General features: G+C 41.4%; 1 protein-coding gene across 1 annotated transcript; it reads right to left on the reverse strand.

The window, feature by feature from the left end:
* Positions 1 to 12,027: 12,027 nt before the first annotated feature.
* LOC148553078 (protein FAR1-RELATED SEQUENCE 5-like) lies at positions 12,028 to 12,540 on the reverse strand. Its single transcript, XM_088494767.1, has 2 exons — positions 12,161 to 12,540; positions 12,028 to 12,076 (listed from the first exon to the last, which is right to left on the reverse strand). The coding sequence occupies exons 1-2, from the start codon at positions 12,538 to 12,540 to the stop codon at positions 12,028 to 12,030; spliced, it is 429 nt and encodes a 142-aa protein (XP_088350893.1).
* Positions 12,541 to 25,613: the final 13,073 nt, after the last annotated feature.

Consider the following 25,613-nt stretch of genomic DNA (forward strand, 5'->3'; position numbering starts at 1 on the left):
AGGTTCAACTGCAAAAGACAAAATAAATCGTACATTAGCAAAATACACAAACAAATTTCTCCCTAATCGAAAACAAATCAATGTTACCTCGCTTGGAGATGGCTTTTTCTTTTTCTTTGTGGCGTTTGCGATCTTTTTTCCAAGTTTGATCCCAGTTTGTTGATGAGCGGATAATTTATACGCTTTTTGGCATTGTTTTTAGTATGTTTTTAGTAGAATTTAGTTAATTTTAGGGATGTTTTCATTAGTTTTTATGTTAAATTCACATTTCTGGACTTTACTATGAGTTTGTGTGTTTTTCTGTGATTTCAGGTATTTTCTGGCTGAAATTGAGGGACTTGAGCAAAAATCAGATTCAGAGTTTGAAGAAGGACTGCTGATACTGTTGGATTCTGACCTCCCTGCACTCAAAATGGATTTTCTGGAGCTACAGAACTCAAAATGGCGCGCTTCCAATTGCGTTGGAAAGTAGACATCCAGGGCTTTCCAGAAATATATAATAGTCCATACTTTGCTCAAGTTTAGACGACGCAAACTGGCGTTCAACACCAGCTCTCTGCCCAATTCTGGCGTCCAGCGCCAGAAACAAGTTGCAAAGTGGAGTTCAACGCCCAAAATGGCACAAAAGGTGGCGTCCAACTCCAAGAATGACCTCTCCACATGTAGACTTCAAGCTCAGCCCAAGCACACATCAAGTGGGCCCCGGAAGTGGATTTATGCATCAATTACTTACTTCTGTAAACCTTAGTAGCTAGTTTATTATAAATAGGACCTTTTACTATTGTATTAGATATCTTTGATCAGTTGTATGCTATCTTAGATCACGTTTGAGGGCTGGCCTCTCGGCCATGCCTGAACCCTTCACCTATGTATTTTCAACGGTAGAGTTTCTACACTCCATAGATTAAGGTGTGGAGCTCTGCTGTTCCTCAAAGATTAATGCAAAGTACTACTGTCTTTCTATTCAATTCAACTTATTCCGCTTCTAAGATATCCATTTGCACCCAAGAACATGATGAATGTGATGATTATGTGACCCTCATCATCATTCTCCCTTATGAACGCGTGCCTGACAAACACTTCCGTTCTACATGCGAACAAGCTAGAATGAATATCTCTTGGATCTCTTAATCAGGATCTTCGTGGTATAAGTTAGAACCCATGGATGGCCATTCCTGAGGTCCGGAAAGTCTAAACCTTGTCTGTGGTATTCCGAGTAGGATCCGGAAAGGGATGGCTGTGACGTACTTCAAACTCGCGAGTGCTGGGCGTAGTGACAGACGCAAAAGTATAGTAAATCCTATTCCAGTATGATCGGGAACCTCAGATGATTAGCCGTGCCGTGACAGAGCATTTGGACCATTTTCACAAGAGGAGGGGATTGTAGCCACTGACAACAGTGATGCCCTTGCATAAAGCTTGCCATGGAAAGGAGTAAGACTGATTGGATGAAGACAGCGGGAAAGCAGAGGTTTAGAGGGACGAAAGCATCTCCATACGCTTATCTGAAATTCTCACCAATGATTTACATAAGTATTTCTATCCTTAGTTTCTGTTTAATTAGTATTATTTTCGAAAACTCCATAATCAATTATTATCCGCCTGACTGAGATTTACAAGGTGACCATAGCTTGCTTCATACCAACAATCTCTGTGGGATCGACCCTTACTCACGTAAGGTTTATTACTTGGACGACCCAGTGCACTTGCTGGTTAGTTGTATCGAAGTTGTGACAAATTATGAATTGAGATTAGAGCACCAAGTTTTTGGAGCCATTACCAGAGATTACAATTTCGTGCACCAAGTTTTTGGCGCCATTGCCGGGGATTGTTCGAGTTTGGACAACTGACAGTTTATCTTGTTGCTCAGATTAGGTAATTTTCTTCTTATTTTGTTTTCAAAAAAATTTTTCAAAAATATTTCAAAAAATTTTTTTTATCTGTTTTAAAAAAAATTTTAAAAATGTTTTCAAAAAAATATTTTTCTTCAGAATTTTTAAGAATGAATTCTAGTGTTTCATGAAACATGTTGAATCCTATCTGGCTGTAAAGCCATACCCAAACTGCTTTGGGATTGGTCTTCAACTAATCACCTCAATGGATGTAATTTACATGCTAGAGCTTGGCTGGCTATTAAGCCATGCCTGACCCTTTGATTGGAGCTTTAGACTAAAGAGCATAAGATTCCTGGAATTCATATTAAAAATTTTGGAATCCTTATTTTTCTTTTTCAAAATGATTTTCGAAAAAAAAATTAAAAGAAAATACAAAAAAATCATAAAATCAAAAAAATTAAAAATATTTCATGTTTCTTGTTTGAGTCTTGAGTCAAGTTGAAATTTGGTGTCAATTGCATATTCATCTTGCATTTTTCGAAAATTCATGCATTCATAGTGTTCTTCATGATCTTCAAGTTGTTCTTGGTAAGTCTTCTTGTTTGATCTTTGCATTTGCATGTTTTGTGTCTTTTCTTATTTTTCATATGCATTCTTGAATTCTTAGTGTCTAAGCATTAAAGAATTCTAAGTTTGGTGTCTTGCATGTTTTTCTTGCATTAAAAATTTTTCAAAAATATGTTCTTGATGTTCATCATGATCTTCATAGTGTTCTTGGTGTTCATCTTGACATTCATAGCATTTTTGCATGCATTCATTGTTTTGATCCAAAATTTTCATGCATTGCATCATTTTCATGTTTTTTCTCTCTTATCATAAAAATTCAAAAATAAAAAAAATATCTTTCCCTTTTTCTCTCTTAAAATTTCGAAAATTAGATTTGACTTTTTCAAAAATTTTTAAAATCTAGTTATTTTTATGAGTCAAATCAAATTTTCAATTTAAAAATCTTATCTTTTTCAAAATCTTTTTCAAAAATCAAATCTTTTTCATTTTTCTTAGTTATTTTCGAAAATTTTAAAAATATTTTTCAAAAATCTTTTTCTTAATTTTATATTAAATTTTCGAAAATAACAATAACAATTAATGTTTTGATTCAAAAATTTCAAGTTTGTTACTTGCTTGTTAAGAAAGATTCAAACTTTGAGTTCTAGAATCATATCTTGTGATTTCTTGTGAATCAAGTCATTAATTGTGATTTTAAAAATAAAATCTTTTTCAAAAAATAATTTCAATAATATCTTTTCAAAATTATCTTCTCTTCTTATCTTTTTTCAAAAATTTGATTTCAAAATATCTTTTCTAACTTCCTAACTTCTTATCTTTTCAAAATTTGTTTCAACTAACTAACTAACTTTTTGTTTGTTTCTTATCTTTTTCAAAACTACCTAACTAACTCTCTCTCTCTCTAATTTTCGAAAATATCTTCCCTCTTTTTCAAAAATTCTTTTTGATTAACTAATTATTTTAACTTTTGATTTTAAAATTTTCAAAAACTACCAACCTTTTTCAAAAACTATTTTCGAAAATCACTAGCTCTTTTTCAAAAATTATTTTCAAAAAACTTCTTTCTCTCTCATCTCCTTCTATTTATTTATTCATCTACTAACACTTCTCTTCATCTCACATCTCTGATCCTATCATCACCTTTGTGTTTGGATTCTTCATTCTTCTTCACCCCTATTCCTTTTCTTCCTCTACTAACAATAAGGAACCTCTTTACTGTGACATAGAGGATTCCTCTTCTTTTCTTTTTCTCTTCTCTTTCTTATGAGCAGGAACAAAGAAAAAGGCATTCTTGTTGAAGCTGATCCAGAACCTGAAAGGACTCTGAAGAGAAAACTAAGAGAAGCTAAATTACAACAATCCAGAGACAACCTTATTGAAAATTTCGAACAAGTAAAGGAGATGGCAGCCGAACCCAACAACAATAATGCAAGGAGAATGCTTGGTGACTTTACTGCACCTAATTCCAATTTACATGGAAGAAGCATCTCCATTCCTGCCATTGGAGCAAACAACTTTGAGCTGAAACCTCAATTAGTTTCTCTGATGCAGCAGAACTGCAAGTTTCATGGACTTCCATCTGAAGATCCTTTTCAGTTCTTAACTGAATTCTTGCAGATATGTGATACTGTTAAGACTAATGGAGTAGATCCTGAAGTCTACAGGCTCATGCTTTTCCCTTTTGCTGTAAGAGACAGAGCTAGAGTGTGGTTGGATTCTCAACCCAGAGATAGCCTGAACTCTTGGGACAAGCTGGTCACGGCTTTCTTAGCCAAGTTCTTTCCTCCTCAAAAGCTGAGCAAGATTAGAGTGGATGTTCAAACCTTCAGACAGAAAGAAGGTGAATCCCTCTATGAAGCTTGGGAAAGATACAAACAGTTGACCAAAAAGTGTCATTCTGACATGCTTTCAGAATGGACCATCCTGGATATATTCTATGATGGTTTATCTGAGCTATCAAAGATGTCATTGGATACTTCTGCAGGTGGATCCATTCACCTAAAGAAAACGCCTGCAGAAGCTCAAGAACTCATTGACATGGTTGCTAATAACCAGTTCATGTACACTTCTGAGAGGAATCCTGTAAATAATGGGACGCCTATGAAGAAGGGAGTTCTTGAAATTGATACTCTGAATGCCATATTGGCTCAGAACAAAATATTGACTCAGCAAGTCAATATGATTTCTAAGAGTCTGAATGGAATGCAAGCTGCATCCAACAGTACTCAAGAGGCGTCTTCTGAAGAAGAAGCTTATGATCCTGAAAACCCTACAATAGCAGAGGTAAATTATATGGGTTAACCTTATGGAAACACCTATAACCCATCATGGAGAAATCATCCAAATTTCTCATGGAAGGATCAAAAGCCTCAACAAGGCTTTAATAATGGTGGAAGAAATAGGTTTAACAATAGTAAACCTTTTCCATCATCTACTCAGCAACAGACAGAGAACTCTGAACAAAATACCCCTAATTTAGCAAACTTAGTTTCTGATCTATCTAAGGCCACTGTGAGTTTCATGAATGAAATAAGGTCATCCATTAGAAATTTGGAGGCACAAGTGGGCCAGCTGAGTAAAAGGATCACTGAAATCCCTCCTAGTACTCTCCCAAGCAATACAGAAGAAAATCCAAAAGGAGAGTGCAAGGCCATTGACATAACCAAAATGGCCGAACCCAAAGAGGGAGAGGAGGACGTGAATCCCAAGGAGGAAGACCTCCTGGGACGTCTAGTGATCAATAAGGAGCTTCCCTCTGAGGAACCTAAGGAATCTGAGACTCATCTAGAGACCATAGAGATTCCATTGAACCTCCTTATGCCATTCATGAGCTCTGATGAGTATTCCTCTTCTGAAGAGAATGAGGATGTTACTGAAGAGCAAGCTGCCAAGTTCCTTGGTGCAATCATAAAGCTAAATGCCAAATTATTTGGTATTGAAACTTGGGAAGATGAACCTCCCTTGTTCACCAATGAACTAAGTGATCTGGATCAACTGACATTGCCTCAGAAGAAACAGGATCCTGGAAAGTTTATAATACCTTGTACCATAGGCACCATGATCTTTAAGACTCTGTGTGACCTTGGTTCAGGGATAAACCTCATGCCCCTCTCTGTAATAGAGAAACTGAGAATCTATGGGGTGCAAGCTGCTAAAATCTCAGTAGAGATGGCAGACAATTCAAGAAAACAGGCTTATGGACAAGTAGAGGACGTGTTAGTAAAGGTTGAAGGCCTTTACATCCCTGCTGATTTCATAGTCCTGGATACTGGAAAGGAAGAGGATGAATCCATCATCCTAGGAAGACCTTTCCTAGCCACAGCAAGAGCTGTGATTGATGTGGACAGAGGAGAATTGATCCTTCAATTAAATAAGGAAAACCTTGTGTTTACAACTCAAGGATCTCTCTCTGCATCCATGGAGAAGAAGCAGAAAAAGCTTCTCTCAAAGCAGAGTCAACCAAAGCCCCCACAGTCAAACTCTAAGTTTGGTGTTGGGAGGCCACAACCAAACTCTAAGTTTGGTGTCAAACCCCCATATCCAAACTCTACGTTTGGTGTTGGGAGGTCTCAACAAAGCTCTGCACATCTGTGAGGCTCCATGAGAGTCCACTGTCAAGCTATTGACATTAAAGAAGCGCTTGTTGGGAGGCAACCCAATTTTTATTTATCTAACTATATTTTTCTTAGTTATATGTCTTTATAGGTTCATGATCATGTGGAGTCACAAAATAAATATAAAAATTGAAAACGGAATCAAAAACAGCAGAAGAAAAATCACACCCTGGAGGAAGACCTTACTGGCGTTTAAACGCTAGTAAGAAGCATGTTTTGGGCGTTCAACGCCAGAATAGAGCATGGTTCTGGCGCTGAACGCCAGAAATGGGCAGCATCTGGGCGTTTGAACGCCAGAAATGCACCCTGGAGAAGAGCTGGCGCTGAACGCTCAGAACAAGCATGGTTCTGGCGTTCAACGCCAGAAATGGGCAACAAATGGGCGTTCAACGCCCAGAACAAGCACCAACCTGGCCCTAAACGCCCAGAGTTGTGTGTAAGGGCATTTTGCATGCCTAATTTGGTGCAAGGTTATAAATCCTTGACACCTCAGGATCTGTGGACACCACAGGATCATCTCAGGATCTGTGAATTTCACAGGATCCCCACCCACCTCACCCTCTCTCTCTCCATTCATGGTCGTCCCTTCTGTTTTCCATTCACCACTCACATCCATACACACAACCCCTTCTCCCTCTCCTCCATTTCTTCTTCTTCTTCATCTATTCTTTCTTCTCTTGCTCGAGGGCGAGTAATATTCTAAGTTTGGTGTGGTAAAAGCATAAGCTTTTTGTTTTTCCATTACCATTGATGGCGCCTAAGACCGGAGAATCCTCTAGAAAAGGGAAAGGGAAGACAAAAGCTTCCACCTCCGAGTCATGGGAGATGGAAAGATTCATCTCCAAAGCTCATCAAGACCACTTCTATGATGTTGTGGCCAAGAAGAAGGTGATCCCCGAGGTCCCTTTCAAACTCAAAAGAAATGAGTATCTGGAGATTCGACATGAAATTCAAAGAAGAGGTTGGGAAGTTCTAACAAATCCCATCCAACAAGTCGGCATCCTAATGGTTCAAGAGTTCTATGCCAATGCATGGATCACCAAGAACCATGATCAAAGTAAGAACCCGGATCCAAAGAACTATGTTACAATAGTTCGGGGGAAATACTTGGATTTTAGTCCGGAAAATGTGAAGTTGGCGTTTAACTTGCCTATGATGCAAGGAGATGAACGCCCCTACACTAGAAGGGTCAACTTTAATCAAAGGTTGGACCAAGTCTTCATGGACATATGTGTGGAAGGAGCTCAATGGAAGATTGACTCCAAAGGCAAGCCGGTTCAACTAAGAAGATTGGACCTCAAGCCTGTGGCTAGAGGATGGTTGGAGTTCATCCAACGCTCCATCATCCCCACTAGCAACCGATCTGAAGTTACTGTGGATCGGGCCATCATGATCCATAGCATCATGATTGGAGAGGAAGTAGAAGTTCATGAAGTTATCTCCCTTGAACTCTACAAAATAGCCGAAAAGCCCTCTCCTGGGGCAAGGCTAGCTTTTCCTCATCTTATCTGCCATCTTTGTTACTCAGCTGGAGCTTCCATAGAAGGAGACATTCACATTGAGGAAGAGAAGCCCATCACTAAGAAAAAGATGGAGCAAGCAAGAGAGCCCATTCATGGAGCTCAAGAGGCGCATGAAGCTCATCACCATGAGATCCCGGAGATGCCTCAAATGCATTTTCCTCCACAAAACTATTGGGAGCAGATCAATACATCCCTAGGAGAATTAAGTTCCAACATGGGACAACTAAGGGTGGAACATCAAGAGCACTCCATCATCCTTCATGAAATAAGAGAAGATCAAAAAGCAATGAGGGAGGAGCAACAAAGACAAGGAAGAGACATAGAAGAGCTCAAGGACATCATTGGTTCCTCAAGAAGAAAACGCCACCATCACTAAGGTGGATTCATTCCTTGTTCTTACATTCTCTGTTTTCGTTTTCTCTATGTTAAAGTGCTTATCTATGTTTGTGTCTTTATTACATGATCATTAGTAGTTAGTGACTATGTCTTAAAGTTATGAATGTCCTATGAATCCATCACCTCTCTTAAATGAAAAATGTTTTAATTCAAAAGAACAAGAAGTACATGAGTTTTGAATTTATCCTTGAACTTAGTTTAATTATATTGATGTTGTGACAATGCTTCTTGTTTTCTGAATGTATGCTTGAACAGTGCATATGTCTTTTGAAGTTGTTGTTTAAGAATGTTAAATATGTTGGCTCTTGAAAGAACGATGACTAGGAAACATGTTATTTGATAATCTGAAAAATCATAAAAATGATTCTTGAAGCAAGAAAAAGCAGCAAAGAACAAAGCTTGCAGAAAAAAAAAATAGGCGAAAAAAAATGGAAAGAAAAAGCAAGCAGAAAAAGCCAAAAGCTCTTAAAACCAAGAGGCAAGAGCAAAAAAAGGCAATAACCCTTAAAACCAAAAGGCAAGGGCAAATAAAAAGGATCCCAAGGCTTTGAGCATCAGTGGATAGGAGGGCCTAAAGGAATAAAATCCTGGTCTAAGCGGCTAAACCGAGCTGTCCCTAACCATGTGCTTGTGGCGTGTAGGTGTCAAGTGAAAACTTGAAACTGAGCGGTTAAAGTCAAGGTCCAAAGCAAAAAAAGAGTGTGCTTAAGAACCCTGGACACCTCTAATTGGGGACTTTAGCAAAGTTGAGTCACAATCTGAAAAGGTTCACCCAATTATATGTCTGTGGCATTTACGTATCCGGTGGTAATACTGGAAAACAAAGTGCTTAGGGCCACGGCCAAGACTCATAAAGAAGCTGTATTCAAGAATCATCATACTGAACTAGGAGAATAAATAACACTATCTGAACTCTGAGTTCCTATAGAAGCCAATCATTCTGAACATCAATGGATAAAGTGAGATGCCAAAACTATTCAAGAGGCAAAAAGCTACAAGTCCCGCTCATCTGATTAGAGCTATGTTTCATTGATAGTTTGGAATTTATAGTATATTCTCTTCTTTTTATCCTATTTGATTTTTAGTTGCTTGGGGACAAGCAACAATTTAAGTTTGGTGTTGTGATGAACGGATAATTTATACGCTTTTTGGCATTATTTTTAGTATGTTTTTAGTAGAATCTAGTTACTTTTAGGGATGTTTTCATTAGTTTTTATGTTAAATTCACATTTCTGGACTTTATTATGAGTTTGTGTGTTTTTCTATGATTTCAGGTATTTTCTGGCTGAAATTGAGGGACTTGAGCAAAAATCAGATTCAGAGGTTGAAGAAGGACTGCTGATGCTGTTGGATTCTGACCTCCCTACACGCAAAATAGATTTTATGGAGCTACAGAACTCAAAATGGCGCGCTTCTAATTGCGTTGGAAAGTAGACATCCAGGGCTTTCCAGCAATATATAATAGTCTATACTTTGCCCAAGTTTAGATGATGCAAACTGGCGTTCAACGCCAGCTCTCTGCCCAATTCTGGCGTCCAGCGCCAGAAACAAGTTGCAAAGTGGTGTTCAACGCCCAAAATGGCACAAAAGGTGGCGTCCAACTCCAAGAATGACCTCTCCACGTGTAGACTTCAAGCTCAGCCCAAGCACACATCAAGTGGGCCCCGGAAGTGGATTTATGCATCAATTACTTACTTCTGTAAACCCTAGTAGCTAGTTTATTATAAATAGGACCTTTTACTATTGTATTAGATATCTTTGATCAGTTGTATGCTATCTTAGATCACGTTTGAGGGCTGGCCTCTCAGCCATGCCTGAACCCTTCACTTATGTATTTTCAACGGTAGAGTTTCTACACTCCATAGATTAAGGTGTGGAGCTCTGCTGTTCCTCAAAGATTAATGCAAAGTACTACTGTCTTTCTATTCAATTCAACTTATTCCGCTTCTAAGATATCCATTCGCACCCAAGAACATGATGAATGTGATGATTATGTGACGCTCATCATCATTCTCCCTTATGAACGCGTGCCTGACAAACACTTCCGTTCTACATGCGAACAAGCTAGAATGAATATCTCTTGGATCTCTTAATCAGGATCTTCGTGGTATAAGTTAGAACCCATGGATGGCCATTCCTGAGGTCCGGAAAGTCTAAACCTTATCTGTGGTATTCCGAGTAGGATCCGGGAAGGGATGGCTGTGACGTACTTCAAACTCGCGAGTGCTGGGCGTAGTGACAGACGCAAAAGGACAGTAAATCTTATTCCAGTATGATCGGAAACCTCAGATGATTAGCCGTGCCGTGACAGAGCATTTGGACCATTTTCACAAGAGGAGGGGATTGTAGCCACTGACAACGGTGATGCCCTTGCATAAAGCTTGCCATGGAAAGGAGTAAGACTGATTGGATGAAGACAGCGGGAAAGCAGAGGTTTAGAGGGACGAAAGCATCTCCATACGCTTATCTGAAATTCTCACCAATGATTTACATAAGTATTTCTATCCTTAGTTTCTGTTTAATTAGTATTATTTTCGAAAACTCCATAATCAATTATTATCCGCCTGACTGAGATTTACAAGGTGACCATAGCTTGCTTCATACCAACAATCTCCGTGGGATCGACCCTTACTCACGTAAGGTTTATTACTTGGACGACCCAGTGCACTTGCTGGTTAGTTGTATCGAAGTTGTGACAAATTATGAATTGAGATTAGAGCACCAAGTTTTTGGAGCCATTACCAGAGATCACAATTTCGTGCACCATTTGTTCTTGGGGCGGCCTCTTCTTCTCACACGTGGCGGGCTTTAAAGCTTGTTCACATCGCTCAACCTCGCTTCTTCATGAGATAGTAAACTTTTTCTTTTGCTTTTCGCTTGATATTCTTGCATCTCTGCCATGACATTGTCAAAAGTCCAGTGGAGAATTCCGGTCAGTTCCTCGGACTCTAACGTAAATTCACAAATATTGTGAGGTCGAAACACCAAATCGTCGAATCTCTTGCTTCTTGACTCTAATAGAGGTTCATCTTGGCTGCTTTTGATGTGTGTGTGCCTCCTCTTTATGTTCTTTCTCCAGTGTTCCAGTATATATTTCAGTGCCACTTTATCTACTCACTCGAAACTTAAGACGCTCAACGAATGGCGGCACACTATGCCCCTTGACTCGCACAGCAGGCACTGGCACTTTACTTCTCGTGATACTGCATCGTAGGTGACGAAAAACTTGTTGAATGTGGAGTTAGAAACCTGCTCTACGACTTCGTATGTCGTAAACTTAGGGTGGAATTCATTGATCTTGTGATGCAGTTCACCTTTCCTCTGAATTGTTCTTGAACTTTCCTAAACTTCTCGTGGGTATACACGTGCTGAAATTGGGTCACTATTGCTGATTTTGTTGCGCACGGTATGACGGTGTAAAAATCAGCAGCATCAAATTCTCTCTCTCTTTGCCCTCTGCTTACTAGGCAATTATCGTATTGCTTCACAAATTGAATCAAGGAGCTGTTCCGTGTGATGAACTTATTGAAAAATGCGTGCATGCTCTTGCATCTTTGTGTGCTTCTCATCCCGACCCAAAAGTGGTGATCCAGGTAAACTGGAATCCATAAATGATGATCTTTGTATAGCTCTACAAAATAAACCGAAAACATGAGCCCATTTAACCAAAAGTTGTGAACGCTTTAACCAAAAAAGTAACAGCATCAAAATAATTCGAATTAAAAATGTCGGTTATCTGAGAGCCACTTATTGCCTCCGACACCGAACTTTGTAATGAAATTATTCCAGTTTCTGTCGAAAGCGTCTTTTGTGAACGAGTTCCAAACGACGTGACTCATTTCTTGTTCGATTTCTTCGTGTCGTTTGTAGCCATTTAGTTTGCTTGGGATCTTCTTCATGATGTGCCAGATGCACCACCAGTGAATTGTTGTTGGCATGCACATCTCGATGGTCCTTTGCATCGATGCGCATTGGTCGGTGAGAATTCCTTTTGGTGTCTTTCCTCCCATACAACGGAGCCAACACTCAAATGGCCATTTGAATGATTGGATGTCCTCGTTTTTTATCAGAGTGCATCCGAGAAGTGTTGACCTACCGTGGTGATTCACGCCCACATAAAAACCCAAAAACCAGATTGTACCTGCAAAAATAGACACTGGCATCAGTTATGAACCGAAATGTGTTGCCTATGTGACCTAAGACTTAGTTTTGGTGAACCGAATACCTGTTTGTGTTGTACGTGGTGTTGAATGAAACGATGTCTCCAAAATACTCGCATGCAGCCTTGCTTCTTGTGTCGGCCCAAAATGCATTTTTGATGGAGTGATCGCCATCGAGGCTGAGCTCGAAAAAGAAATTTTGATTTTTCTCTTTCAATCTTAATAAGTACTTCCTAAATTCTTTGGCATCATCTTGTTTGGACACATTCCATACTTTTCTTGTGATGCAATTCCTCACGTCTTTTTCTATAAAACTTAGTTCCCAATGACTGCCCGCTGCTACTACGAATGATTGGTAAGTTTTGCTCGGTCTGATTCCAGCTTCCTCGTTGTTTTCGATGGTGCGACGCACAAACATGCTTAGCACCCTGTATTGTTTGAGCATCTCTGCTCGGTTTGGGCATTCAGGAGTGTGAATGATTCAGAACAACTTTAAAAATTGTCCAAAGACCGATGTCCTTCAATATGTGTACGTAAATCCTGGCTGGACAGTTTATGCCGGCTGAGGGGTTTGTCTTCAGAGTTGCAGATATCTTGAATTTCCACCTCCCCTCTTTGTTGCATACGATTAGTTGATTCTTAATCTCGTCTCCCTTTCGAGTCGTGTTCCTTATTTTGGTAGAAAAATCGGCAAGTTTGGAATAATTCTTGTAGAACTTTCCAGCTTCTTCTAGTGTCTTGAAAATCATCCCAACCTTTAGGACAAATTGTTCATCCATAACACACCTGGACTGCAGAATGAACCAAACATATTATTAAAGCAAACCATTGTATAGTACTAAATGAACGAAACATTGTCCATTATATAAATTGAAATTCGAACAACTGTCTGCATAATGAACCGAACATATTATTAAAGCGAAACCATTGTATAGTACTAAATGAATGGAACATTATCCATTATATAAATTCAAATTCGAACAACTGCCTACATAATGAACCGAAAATATAAATCAAAGCGAAAACAATGTACAATGCTAAATGAACTGAACATTGTATATATAAAATCAAATTCAAAACACCTATGTCTACAATTTAGAGATTATCAATTCAATTCAATTCAATTTAGCAATTGCATTCCATTCAATTCGATTCAAAATTGAATAATCCAAACCTCGTCCGCTTGATAGGATTTAGAAGAATAATCCAAATCGCTCTCATTTAATTGATTTGGAGTTGAATCATTCATTATTTTGATAGCCTATTGAAATCTGAAAATGAAGAAGATAAATCCACATATCGAAGAAGAAAGCGAAGAATAGGAAGAAGAACGACGAGTAGCAGAGCAGATCCAGAATTGCAATACATATCATTAACGTGGAAGAATGTTTACGTTGAAGAAGAAGTTTTACATAATTCTGTTACCTTAATAAGAGGGGGAGGGGGCGCGCATATATTTTACATAACTTGGGGGAGGGGGAGGCGTGTCTAAAAAAAAATTCTTGGATGACTTAGTTAGGATTTTTGCATAGATGTGAAGCATTATTGATTTTTTAATTCAAGCTGCTTTTTCTGCCGGCCGTTATGTAACTTCTTGTCGGATATAATGTTTATTATTTTGATTCTCTCTGTTGGCCATTGTTTAGCCTTGTATGCTCAACGGCTATACCCTGTACATGAAAGCTGCTTCTATATGTAGGAAAATTTTGTAATCAACTTAACAAACTGCATTTGTGATGTCATTTACATATTGTCGTAGGCTATTGAGTTTGGCAGATTAGTTGGTTCGTTACGATAAGAGGAATCAGAAGTCGTCATTGCCATTGTTAGAGAATCATTAGCATCAATTTAGACAAGTTAGTATCGTTTATATTTATATAGTATATCTGTATATTAATTATAGGATTCTATGCCTTTATTACTCTAATTCATTTAGCACCTATAAATATCCCTTGTATATTGTACCTTTGATTACACTCAATAATACACTTTTCAGATTACTATCTCAGCCTCCTGTTTCTAACATGGTATCAAGAGCCTAAAGTTTTTTTTCAATGAAATTATGTTCCTAGCATCCTTGTTTTTCTCTTCCGACAGTGCCTCTTCGCTCTCGTTTTTTGATCTGTTTTCGACGCCTTAGTTCGTCACCTCCGGCTTTCCAACGCCACCGAGATCGCCGCCAGCAGCCCCCGGACGCGCCGCCGGAAGTTCGCTGTCCACCTCCATTGTTTCATTCCAGAAGCTTCAGCAGCCGTTGATCTTGGTGCTGATCGCACGCTCCTGGTGCTGCCATGTGTCGCAACGAAGCCATCCCTGGTATCCATGACCCGACCTGCACCTGACCCGCGCCTCCACCTCACCGCCAGCGTGTCTCTCTCGTCTACTCAGGTGCTACCACGTGTCATTGTCTCGCTGACGTGGTGCTAACGTGGCAGACAAGCGGGACCCTCCCTAAGGTTTTTTGGTGAGCTCTTTCCGATTCTGCACTCTGATTTCTCATTTTCTGCTCCGAAATTGCCGTTTTCTCTCCTCTCTTTGATCTTTGTGACCACTATCATGGAAAAGCCAAATGTTTTTGCTGCCACCGATAGAAAGGGTAAATTCTGTTGAAACTGTAACCATTCTGGGTACCTCTTCCCCGACTGTTCTTCTGTTGAATGTCGCACATGCCACCAGACAGGTCATATTAGCTACCATTGTTCACAGCTGTTTTGCCGTTACTGCAAGCTCTCGGGACATTTAATTACTGCCTGTCCTACTCGCCCACTACGTCCTGATCCACTCCACTCGTCTCCGGTCTCTCTATCTGATATTGCATCTCTTCTTCAATGTCTTCTCTCTGTTTCTATTAATACCCCTGCTGCTTTATCGACCCCTCCAGGTAATTCTAAATGGTACTTTGACTCGGGTTGCTTTAATCACATGTCTCCGTTGAATAATATTTTCTCGTCCATGTCTACCACTACAAATGGACCTTCTGTCAATAATGCAAATGGCTCCCTCTTGCACGCAACACACAAGGGTTCTATATCTCAGTCAACTCTTAATCTTCCTAATATTTATTATATTCCCAAATTAAACTTCAATCTTATTTCTATTGGTCAACTTGTTGATTTGGGTTTTGAAGTCACTTTTTCCGTTTTTGGCTGTCGCGTATAGGATCCTCGAACGGGACAAATCATCGAGACTGGACGTAAGGTCGGAAGGTTGTTCGAACTCGAGAATCTTCATATTCTTCCTGTACCAAATCTCTGTGCTGCTTCTTCTCCCTCTACCCTTCACTTATGGCATCAACGTCTTGCCCACACCTCCTTAGGAAAACTGCGTCCTCTTATGTCTCAAGGTGTTTTAGGTCAGGTTCCAAATGAATCTTTTGATTGCATTTCTTGCCAAACTGCCAAACAACCTGCTTTATCTTTTCACAATAATTCATCTCTTGTTTGCTCTCCTTTTGATCTCATTCACTCTGATGTTTGGGGTCCCACTCCCACTGCCTCTATGGGCAGAGCTTGATACTTTATCGTTTTCATTGATGATTATTCCCGTTTTACTTGGGTTTATTTGATGACTAATCGCCATGAGTTACCTCAGATCTATATCAACTTTGCTACTATGATTAAAACTCACTTTTCCAAGGACATTAAGGTTTTTCGACGTGATAATGCTATGATATACCGTGATTCCAAACTCTTAGCCTTTCTTGCAGAATAGGGTACTTTGTCAGAGTTTTCTTATCCTGGTACATCTCAACAAAATGGTATAGCTGAACGCAAACACCGTCACATTCTTAACTCCGTCCGTGCAATGCTCCTTTCTTCTTTATGTCCTGAGCGTACTTGGGGTGAAGCTGTTCTTACTGCTATTCATGTTATCAATAGACTCCTGACAAACCCCAATTTGAGGATTTATCTTGTGATGATTTCAGGGGTTTTATCAATGATTCCACACACTTTCCATATGAAAATACAAGATTTTGCATTCCTTCCCTAGTTTTGCCTCATGAATGAAAACATGCTTGTTTTGCACTAAAATAGATACATTTCTAATCTTCTCTTGATGCCATTCGATGCCGTGACTTGTGTGTTAAGTGGTTTCAGGATATAGAATAGGAATGGACCGAAAGAGAGAAGGAAGATGGGTACAAAGGAAGGAAGCATGAGGATTAAGCTTTGAAGGTTTCCGCATGGGCGCGTGCGCGCACCTGGCGCGCCCGCGCGGATAGAGCAACGCGAAGCCAAAGCCCAGAGCCGGCTTGAGAAGCGGCTAAGCCAGGATCTTCATGGGCGCGTACGCGTACATCACACGTCCGCGCACATTACAAGACGTCTCAACGGCGCGCGCGCGTGCCTCGCGCGTGCGCGCCGATTTGCGAATATGATTTTTTTAAGAAGTCACGTGACTTAGGCGTGGAGGCAGTTAAGGATTCCACTCTTAGAGAAGCACCTTGGCGGGAAAAGCTTAAGAAGACCAAAGGAACAAGGGTTAAGGACACTTTTAGTTCATTTCTTCTAGATCTAGATATTTTTCCTTTTTTTTGGGGGAGAAGAGAGAGTTAGTTACACTTTTTGGGGAGAAGAAGAGGGAGATTCCAAGCTTCACTAGGGTTCATCCTCTTCTAATTTCTGAATTCTCAATGACTTTTTGGTGAGATCCATTACAATTCTCACTCTACTTTGTTCATGTCATAGATTTCCTTCTCCAATTTCAAGTAGTAGATACAATTGATCAATTCTCATAGATCTAGAATTCAACTTTGTAATTTTGGATTTCATCTCTATTTTGGATTTTCATTGCTACTCTTTGAGACTTGTTGTTAGCTCTTTGTGTTGCAATACTTTCAATTTGACTTTTCTTCTCATTTTACTATGACTTTCCTTCTTGCTCATTACATGTTTGATAAAATGACAACACTAGCTATGGAGTAGAATTTTCACACTTGGCATAGGGTTTGGTCCTTGGAAGAAGTTGAATAGTTGTATCAATAGTTGATTTAGAATTAGGGATTGCTAGTTGGCTTGGAGTGCACTAAAGCTAGATTCCCATAAGGTGAAGCTAGGACTTGTGACTCAAGTTGATTACTTTCATTTGACCTTCCTTTATGCCTAGGGGATAACTAAATGGAGCAAGGCCTAATTGTTGTCAACATTGAATGGACTATAAGGATAGGATTTCAAATGCCAACCCTAAGCCAAGTCTTTTGATAATTGATTGTTTGTTTCTCATTGCTTTGCTAAAACCTTCAAAGAATTCCAACAAAGCTTACTAAATCAATAAGATGCACACTTTGGCAATTCCAAGGGAGAACGACTCGGGAGACTAGTACTCTCGGATATAGATTGTAGATTTGTTTGATGAAGGATTTTGCGTCGGTTTAGACTATACTACGATTGATCATTTGATAATTTCTATACCGGCAAAAATCTATTTGTCAAAATGGCGCCGTTGCCGGGGATTTTGCTTAGCGTGCCATGTTATTGTTTTGGATTAAGTATGTATATATGTACATAGTTGCACTTCATTGTAAATTGCTCAATTGACTAACTCCTCATCATTACAATGAATTCCATTTCCCCTTCATTGCATGACGCGTTCACAACCGAATCCGAGCTTAGCCCCTTTTGATCCGGAAATAGAACGAACTTTGTTTCATATTAGACAAGCTCGGAGGCGGCTAAGATTTGGAAAAGGTGAAGAGGTCTTCACCACCTCAACCACCTTACTACAAGTGAACATTGAACCGTCACTCAAAGAAGGCATTAATCATACTCCCACCAATCTCACTAACAACTCTTCTTTTGTTTTAGGTACTAATACCATGGACGCTCCAAGGAGAGTCACTATCAAGGAAGCAGGTGCACCGGATTATGTCCTTCAACCCCTTCATGTGACTCACCCCAATTTGAATGCGAACTTTGAATTGAAGACCGCTTTGATCAATCTCCTACCCAAGTTTCACGGACTTCCCGCACAAGACCCTATTCGACATCTCAAGGACTTTCATCGCATATGCTCGACTACTAGACGGGAAGGTTCCGATGAAGTTGCTATATGGTTGTTTGCTTTCCCTTTCTCTCTTGAAGACAAGGCCAAAGAATGGTTCTACACTCTCTCTAGTGAAGTTACCTTCGATTGGGACCTACTTAGAAGGGGGTTCTTGGATAAATTCTTGCCCCCGGAAAAGATGGATAGGCTAAGGAAAGAAATGTCTTGTATTGTGCAAGGTGAGACGGAACCACTATATGAGTATTGGGAACGGTTTCGCAAACTACTAGATGCGTGCCCTAATCACATGCTCGACACTCAAGTATTGCTTGGATACATATGTCAAGGGATGCGAGAGCAAGATAGAACCCTCTTGGACACTTCTAGCAATGGTTCTTTGTCCAAATATAAAACCGCGGAGGAGGCATGGCAACTTATTATTGACTTAGCCGAATCCAATCAACATATAAGGCGAAGAGTCAACCGTCCAAGGACCGTGAACGAGGTATCAACTAGTAGTGAAGCCACCGCTCTAACTCAATCCTTGAATGAGATGACATCCGTCTTGAGGCAACTCCAATTGAATCAACAACAACCACAACAACCTCAATCATATCAACAACACCCTCCACCATCTCAACAACACAACCAACAACAATTGGTCCCTCAAAGAGTATGTGGCATTTGCTCTTGCTACTCTCACTACACGGATGAGTGCCCAAACCTTCAAGAAGACAACACTTTGGCGGCCACCCATAATTTCTATGACCGCCCCAATCAAGGGTACTACCAAGGAGGTAATCCTAACCAAGGGCACCCTTATCAAGGAGGAGGCTACAACCAAGGAAGTGGACACAATAATCAAAATTGGAAAGACAATCATCAACAAGGGAATAGGGATAACAACAACAATGGAGGAGGTCAAAGATGGAACAACAACTCGCAAAATTTCTCACAAAACCGACCATACAACTTACAAAATCAACCATACAATCAACAAAACCCACAAAGAAACTACCAAACATATCAACCACCACATCAAAGACCACCACCCAATCAATCACAAGCTCCTCAACTCACATATGCAACCACCCCCTCCAACCAAGACGAAACACTCCGGACCATCATCCAAGGCCAAAAGGAATTACAAAACACACTTGCTTCCGGCCTCACCGGCCTCACCTCTACATTACAAGCTCTTCTTGCACGTATGGACACACCATCGACCCCCACTCCTCAACCCCCAATCCAAAGTGCCATTCCCTCTCAACCTCAACCAAATCCAAAAGGGGGCATCAATGCCATCACCCTTAGATCCGGTACACAACTAAAAGAGAAGGAAGCAAAGGACCCAAGTCCTATCACAACCGCCCAAGGGGAAGAGAGAATAGATATAGAAGAGGTAGTGGAAGAGGAGACACCACAAGCCACAGTTGAAGATGAAGCCCAACCAACAAGGGAGACAACCAAGGCCAAAAGAACCTTGGAAGAAGAAATTGCTCAACCACTTCCATTTCCAACACTTGCAAAGAAAGCAAAAAAGCGCATAGAACTCGACCCCAAAATAGTAGAAATGTTCAAGAAAGTTGAGGTAACCATCCCCCTCTTCGATGCCATCCATCAAGTTCCTAGATATGCTAAATTCCTCAAAGATTTATGCATAAACAAGGATAGAATTCTTGAATTGGAAACCATCCCATTGGGGAGTTCTATTTCCGCTTTGATGGGAACATTACCGGAAAAGTGTGATGACCCGGGCCCTTGTATGGTCACTTGCACCGTCAATGGAGTTCAATTTAGAGATTGCATGTGTGACCTCGGAGCATGTGTTAGCATCATGCCACTCTCCGTTTATCGGGTATTGAACTTGCCCCCACTAAAAAGGTCGACGGCAAGATTTGTCCTAGCGGATAAAAGCATAATAACCGTAGCGGGTGTTGCGGAAGATGTATTGGTGAATATAAAGGGGTTGGTGTTTCCGATTGACTTCTATGTCCTTGAAATGCCGTCAAGCGAAACCGAGAGAGCATCCTCTATCCTACTTGGAAGGCCCTTCTTGAGAACTTCTAGATTTAAACTTGATGCTTACTCGGGGAACTACTCATTTGAAATTGATGGAAGAATTGTAAGCTTTAGCCTAGAGGAAGCAATGAAGCATCCACCGGAGAACCATTCTCTATTTCGGTGTGACCCAATCGATAACATAGTAGCCGAAGTGCATCTTGCAAGATTAGATGAGAAGTACATGGTCAAAGAGGCAAATGAAGAGTCAAGCGAACTAAATACCACACATCATACAAGCCATCCGGAGACTCAAACTTCAAGGAATGACAAGAAGATGGAATTGAAGCCACTACCACCTCACTTAAGGTATTCATACCTTGATGAAGCCCAAAGGCTACCCGTGATAATTGCACAAGAGTTAACTCCTCAACAAGAAGAAAAATTGCTGAATGTATTGAGGAAAAACAAAAGGGCAATTGGGTGGAGTTTGGCGGATCTAGTGGGAATAAGCCCCCAAGTATGCGAGCACCGCATATTTCTTGAAGAAGGAGCAAGACCGGTCCGACAACCTCAAAGGAGACTCAACCCAACTATTCTTGAGGTGGTAAAGAAAGAAGTCACTAAGCTACTTGAGGCGGACATCATCTATCCTATCTCGGATAGTGAATGGGTAAGCCCGGTCCAAGTAGTGCCAAAGAAGTCCGGAGTGACAACAATCAAAAACGAAAGTGGTGAACTTATAGTAACAAGAGTGCAGAATTCTTGGAGAGTATGCATAGACTACCGAAGATTGAATGCGGCCACAAGAAAAGACCACTTTCCACTACCATTTATCGATCAAATGCTTGATCGGTTAGCCGGTAAATCATACTATTGTTTTCTTGATGGCTATTCCGGATACTTCCAAATTCATATTGCTCTAGAAGACCAAGAAAAAACCACATTTACTTGCCCCTTTGGAACGTATGCTTACAAGCGTATGCCATTTGGCCTATGCAATGCACCGGCAACGTTTCAAAGATGCATGATGAGCCTATTTGCGGACTTTCTAGAGCAATCGATGGAAGTTTTCATGGATGATTTTAGCGTGTATGGCGAGTCATTTGAGCATTGCTTAGGTAACCTTGAAAAAGTCTTAGAAAGATGCACCAAAACAAACCTTGTCTTAAATTTTGAAAAATGTCATTTCATGGTCAAACAAGGCATTGTTTTGGGACACATAGTATCAAAGGAAGGCATCTCCGTAGATCCGGCAAAGATAAATGTCATATCTAGTTTACCTTACCCCTCCTCCGAGAGGGAAGTCCGTTCTTTTCTTGGACATGCAGGATTCTACCGGAGATTCATCAAGGACTTTAGCAAGGTGGCCTTACCTCTCTCTCGATTACTACAAAAAGACACCGAATTTGAGATGAGCAAAGAATGTATGGAAGCATATGACAAACTCAAGGTAGCATTGACACAAGCCCCCATTGTACGAGGACCCAATTGGACTCAACCCTTTGAAATCATGTGTGATGCTTCGAATTATGCGATAGGAGCCGCGTTAGCACAACGCGAAGGTAAGATTCCCTATGTCATAGCTTATGCTTCCAAAACATTAGACGGAGCCCAATCCAACTACACCACTACCGAAAAGGAACTTCTAGCTATTGTTTTTGCTTTGGACAAGTTCCGAGCCTATCTTCTTGGTTCCAAGGTAGTAGTGTACTCGGATCACGCGGCACTAAAGTACTTGTTGGCAAAAAAGGAATCCAAACCGAGATTAATTCGTTGGGTGCTCTTATTACAAGAATTTGATTTGGAAATCAAAGATAGGAGCGGTGCCCAAAACCTAGTGGCGGACCATTTAAGTCGCCTCGAACACACAAAAGGCGACACCACTCCTATCAATGATTCCTTTCCTTTAGATGCTTTGCATGCAATCTCGGAAGTGGTTCCTTGGTAAGCCCCAATAGCAAACTATTTGGTTTCACGCACTTTCCCTCCCAATCTCAACAAACACCAAAAGGATAAGCTGAAAAGCGAATCCAAATACTATATTTGGGATGATCCCTATTTGTGGAGGTGTGGAGCGGACCAAATAGTGCGACGGTGCATACCTCAAACCGAATTCCAAGCAATCTTGGACGCTTGCCATGCTTCCGAAGGAGGTGGTCACTACGGACCCCAAAGAACGGCAAGAAAAATCCTTGATTGCGGATTTTGGTGGCCAACTCTTCTCAAAGATGCTTCTCTCTATTGCAAATCTTGTCCCCAATGTATTAGGTTTGGAGACATTTCCAAGAAGGACGAAATTCCCCAACAAAATATGCTTTTTTGCGAAATCTTTGACGTATGGGGAATCGACTTCATGGGACCATTTCCAAACTCCAATGGTTTTCTCTACATCTTGTTAGCCGTCGATTATGTGTCAAAATGGGTTGAGGCAATCCCCACCCGAACGGATGACGCTAATGTTGTGTATTCTTTTGTGAGGAACAACATCATTTGTCGCTTTGGCGCCCCAAGAGCAATCATAAGTGACCAAGGATCCCACTTTTGCAACAAAAGAATAGACGGCCTCATGAGAAAATATGGCATCATCCACAAAGTCGCCACAGCTTACCACCCTCAGACAAACGGCCAAGCCGAAGTCTCCAACCGGGAAATCAAGCATGTATTGGAAAGGATTGTAAAGCCGAATAGGAAAGATTGGAGCATCAAACTCCCCGATGCACTATGGGCCTATCGAACGGCTTACAAGACACCCATTGGCATGAGCCCCTTCCGGCTTGTATATGGTAAAGCATGTCACTTACCGGTGGAGATTGAACACAAAGCTTATTGGGCCGTAAAGAAGTGTAATACGAGCTTGGGTGGGGCCGGAGTAGAGAGAAAGCTTCAATTGGCGGAATTAGAATGTATGAGATTGGAAGCTTATGACAACTCTCGACTCTATAAGGAAAAGTTGAAAGCCATCCATGACAAGAACATTAGGAGAAGAGAATTCCAACCCGGTGACCTAGTCCTTCTCTACAATTCAAGGTTGAGATTACTACCCGGAAAGCTTAGATCAAGGTGGGATGGGCCCTACCAAGTGGAGAAAGTAGAACCTTATGGAGTCTATCACTTGCGTCACCCATCAAGCCCGGACATCTTCAAGGTAAACGGGCACCGTCTCAAATTGTATCATGGTGAGCAAAGAAAGAACGCCAAGGAATTTGAAGTGTTCCTCTTGAGGGATGCAACTCTTGAATAAACACTATAAGCTGCTGAAAGTCCAACTTAAGGACATTAAACAAAAGTGCTAGGTGGGAGACACCCCACCATGGTAAGATCTTCCTTTGAGACTTGTACATAGACACCTGACTTCATGTTTGTTAGCTAGATTTTAATGACAACTCCCCTTCATTTGTTGACTTCATTTGTTATAGTGCTTAAGTGGCTGTATGGAAAGGGGGGTTTGAAATGTTGAAAATGGTGTAACCACTTGCAAATTTAGAAAAACCCACCCCTCTGCGCGTGCGCGCACATGGCGCGTCCGCGCACATGAGCAAAATCCGCCAATCGACGCGCAAGCGCATGGCGCGCGTCCGCGCCGATTGCCTTGCTGCCCCCCTAGTACATTCTACAGAGAGTTAAGCCTCTCTCAAGCCTACACTAAGCCACCAGCCCAACACCCTTGCCGCGTGCGCGCACCTGGCGCGCACGCGCCCTTTCACTCTGCACTCCTCTCTGGGCCATTTCACAGAGAGTTGAGCCCCCTCCAGGCCCCTCTCATGCCTGGGGCACAACCACGAGGACGCGCGCGCGCACTGTGCGCGCGCGCGCCAAAACGCGCTGCAGCCATCTCTGGTACTTCTTCCAGAGAGTTAGGCCACCCCTATGCCTCTCCTGTGCCCCCAGCCCAAGCGCATGGGCGCGCACGCGACCTGCGCGCGCGCACTCCCCTAGCCCACCTCGCTCCCTGCGTGAGCGCGCACCGCGCGCACACGCGCCGGTGATCGACGCCTTAAAAAATAAAAGGGACACACTCACCCCTTCATTCTCATTCCACTTCTCTTTTTCTTCCACATCCTTCTCCATCTCACAAGGTATTATACTAAGCTCCCTCTTAGTCCATTAATCTCTTGTAGTTCTTACTCATTTAAGTTGCACCATCTTTTAGGTAGGCTTCCTTCTTCTTTTCTTTCTCTCCTCCTCCCCTCTCTAGTTACTTCCTTCCTTCTTCTTTGTTCTTCATGAGCACTTAGGTCTCAAACTCACTTACATGAATAGATGAATGGTGTTACTTACTTTTCTTGCACTCAATATGCATTACATTCAGTAATAATGGATTGTGGAAAGTTACATTGCTCTCATTTTCACATAATCACATACTACTTGAGGGATGCACACCAAGTGTTCGATGAAAGGCACACTTGAATTTTAGCCTTATTGTGATTACCTTGCCTCTCAACCAAGCACTTTTGAGTGCATCCCCACTTTCCACAAACCATTCATCCCCATTTTCTTAGCTTGCCTTCTACTTATGGCCCCTAAGGGTATGTGCCTCTCATGCCTCTTCCTTGCATGCTTAAACTACCCTTGCACCACATGAAAATTATTTGCCTTGCTCTTCACACATTATCCTAGTTACATGTTGCAGCTGTCATGTAACAAAGATACCCATATTCTATGGCATAACTTTCATTACATAGAGCTCATGTACCTCCATTTCTTTGGATTTGATATTTTCCTTTCTTGCTTCTACAGGATGGTCATCAAAAGGGACAACGGGAAAGGCCCCAAGAAGCCGGCCTCCAATAGAGCGCGCCAAGAACTAACGGCCAAGCCCCTCCTGAAGAAGACTAAGGGCCCCGTTGACATTCTAGAGAAGGACAACCCTCCTAAGGATTCAAACAAGTTTCCCAACCGTTACTGCGAACTTGTTTACTCCAGAATGATTGAAAAGAATTACCATCCGGAACCCCTCCTAGTCTTACCGGCTCACCTCAGTCCGTTTGTGATGCCACATATTGACCGGAGGCAATGGAGGTTCCTCTTGAGGCAACCAACGGAGGCCAATCTCTCATGGGTGGTGGAATTCTACTCCAACTTCCACTCACCTCATCTCACATCAATATTTGTGCGCCGAAAACAAGTGTCGGTCACCGTGGAAACCATCCGTGAAGTCCTTGGAATTGCACCGTCACAGGATGCATATGACGCCTACCAAGAGGTCTTAGCTACATGCGTTGACCGCGCATTCGATTGGAGCGCAATCCTCCGCGTTATTGCTTTACCCGACGCATATTGGATTCGGGGAACCATAAAGCGAAGACCCAAGGGTTTAGATGTCCGCCACCTCACTCAAGAAGCTACGGCATGGGCCCAAATTCTAGCTCACTACGTGCTCCCGAGCACACATGGGTCATCCATCACCGCCGAGCTTGCCTTATTGATATGGTGCATCTTGACCGAGAAACCGGTCGACGTTCCGCGTGCCATCCGCCAATCCATGGGGCGCATTCATGCCAAGGGAAATCTACCATTCCCCGCTTTAGTGAC

This window comes from Arachis ipaensis, chromosome B7 (genome assembly GCF_059453495.1).
Source record: "Arachis ipaensis isolate K30076 ecotype BB chromosome B7, ASM5945349v1, whole genome shotgun sequence".
Lineage (NCBI taxonomy): Eukaryota > Viridiplantae > Streptophyta > Magnoliopsida > Fabales > Fabaceae > Arachis > Arachis ipaensis.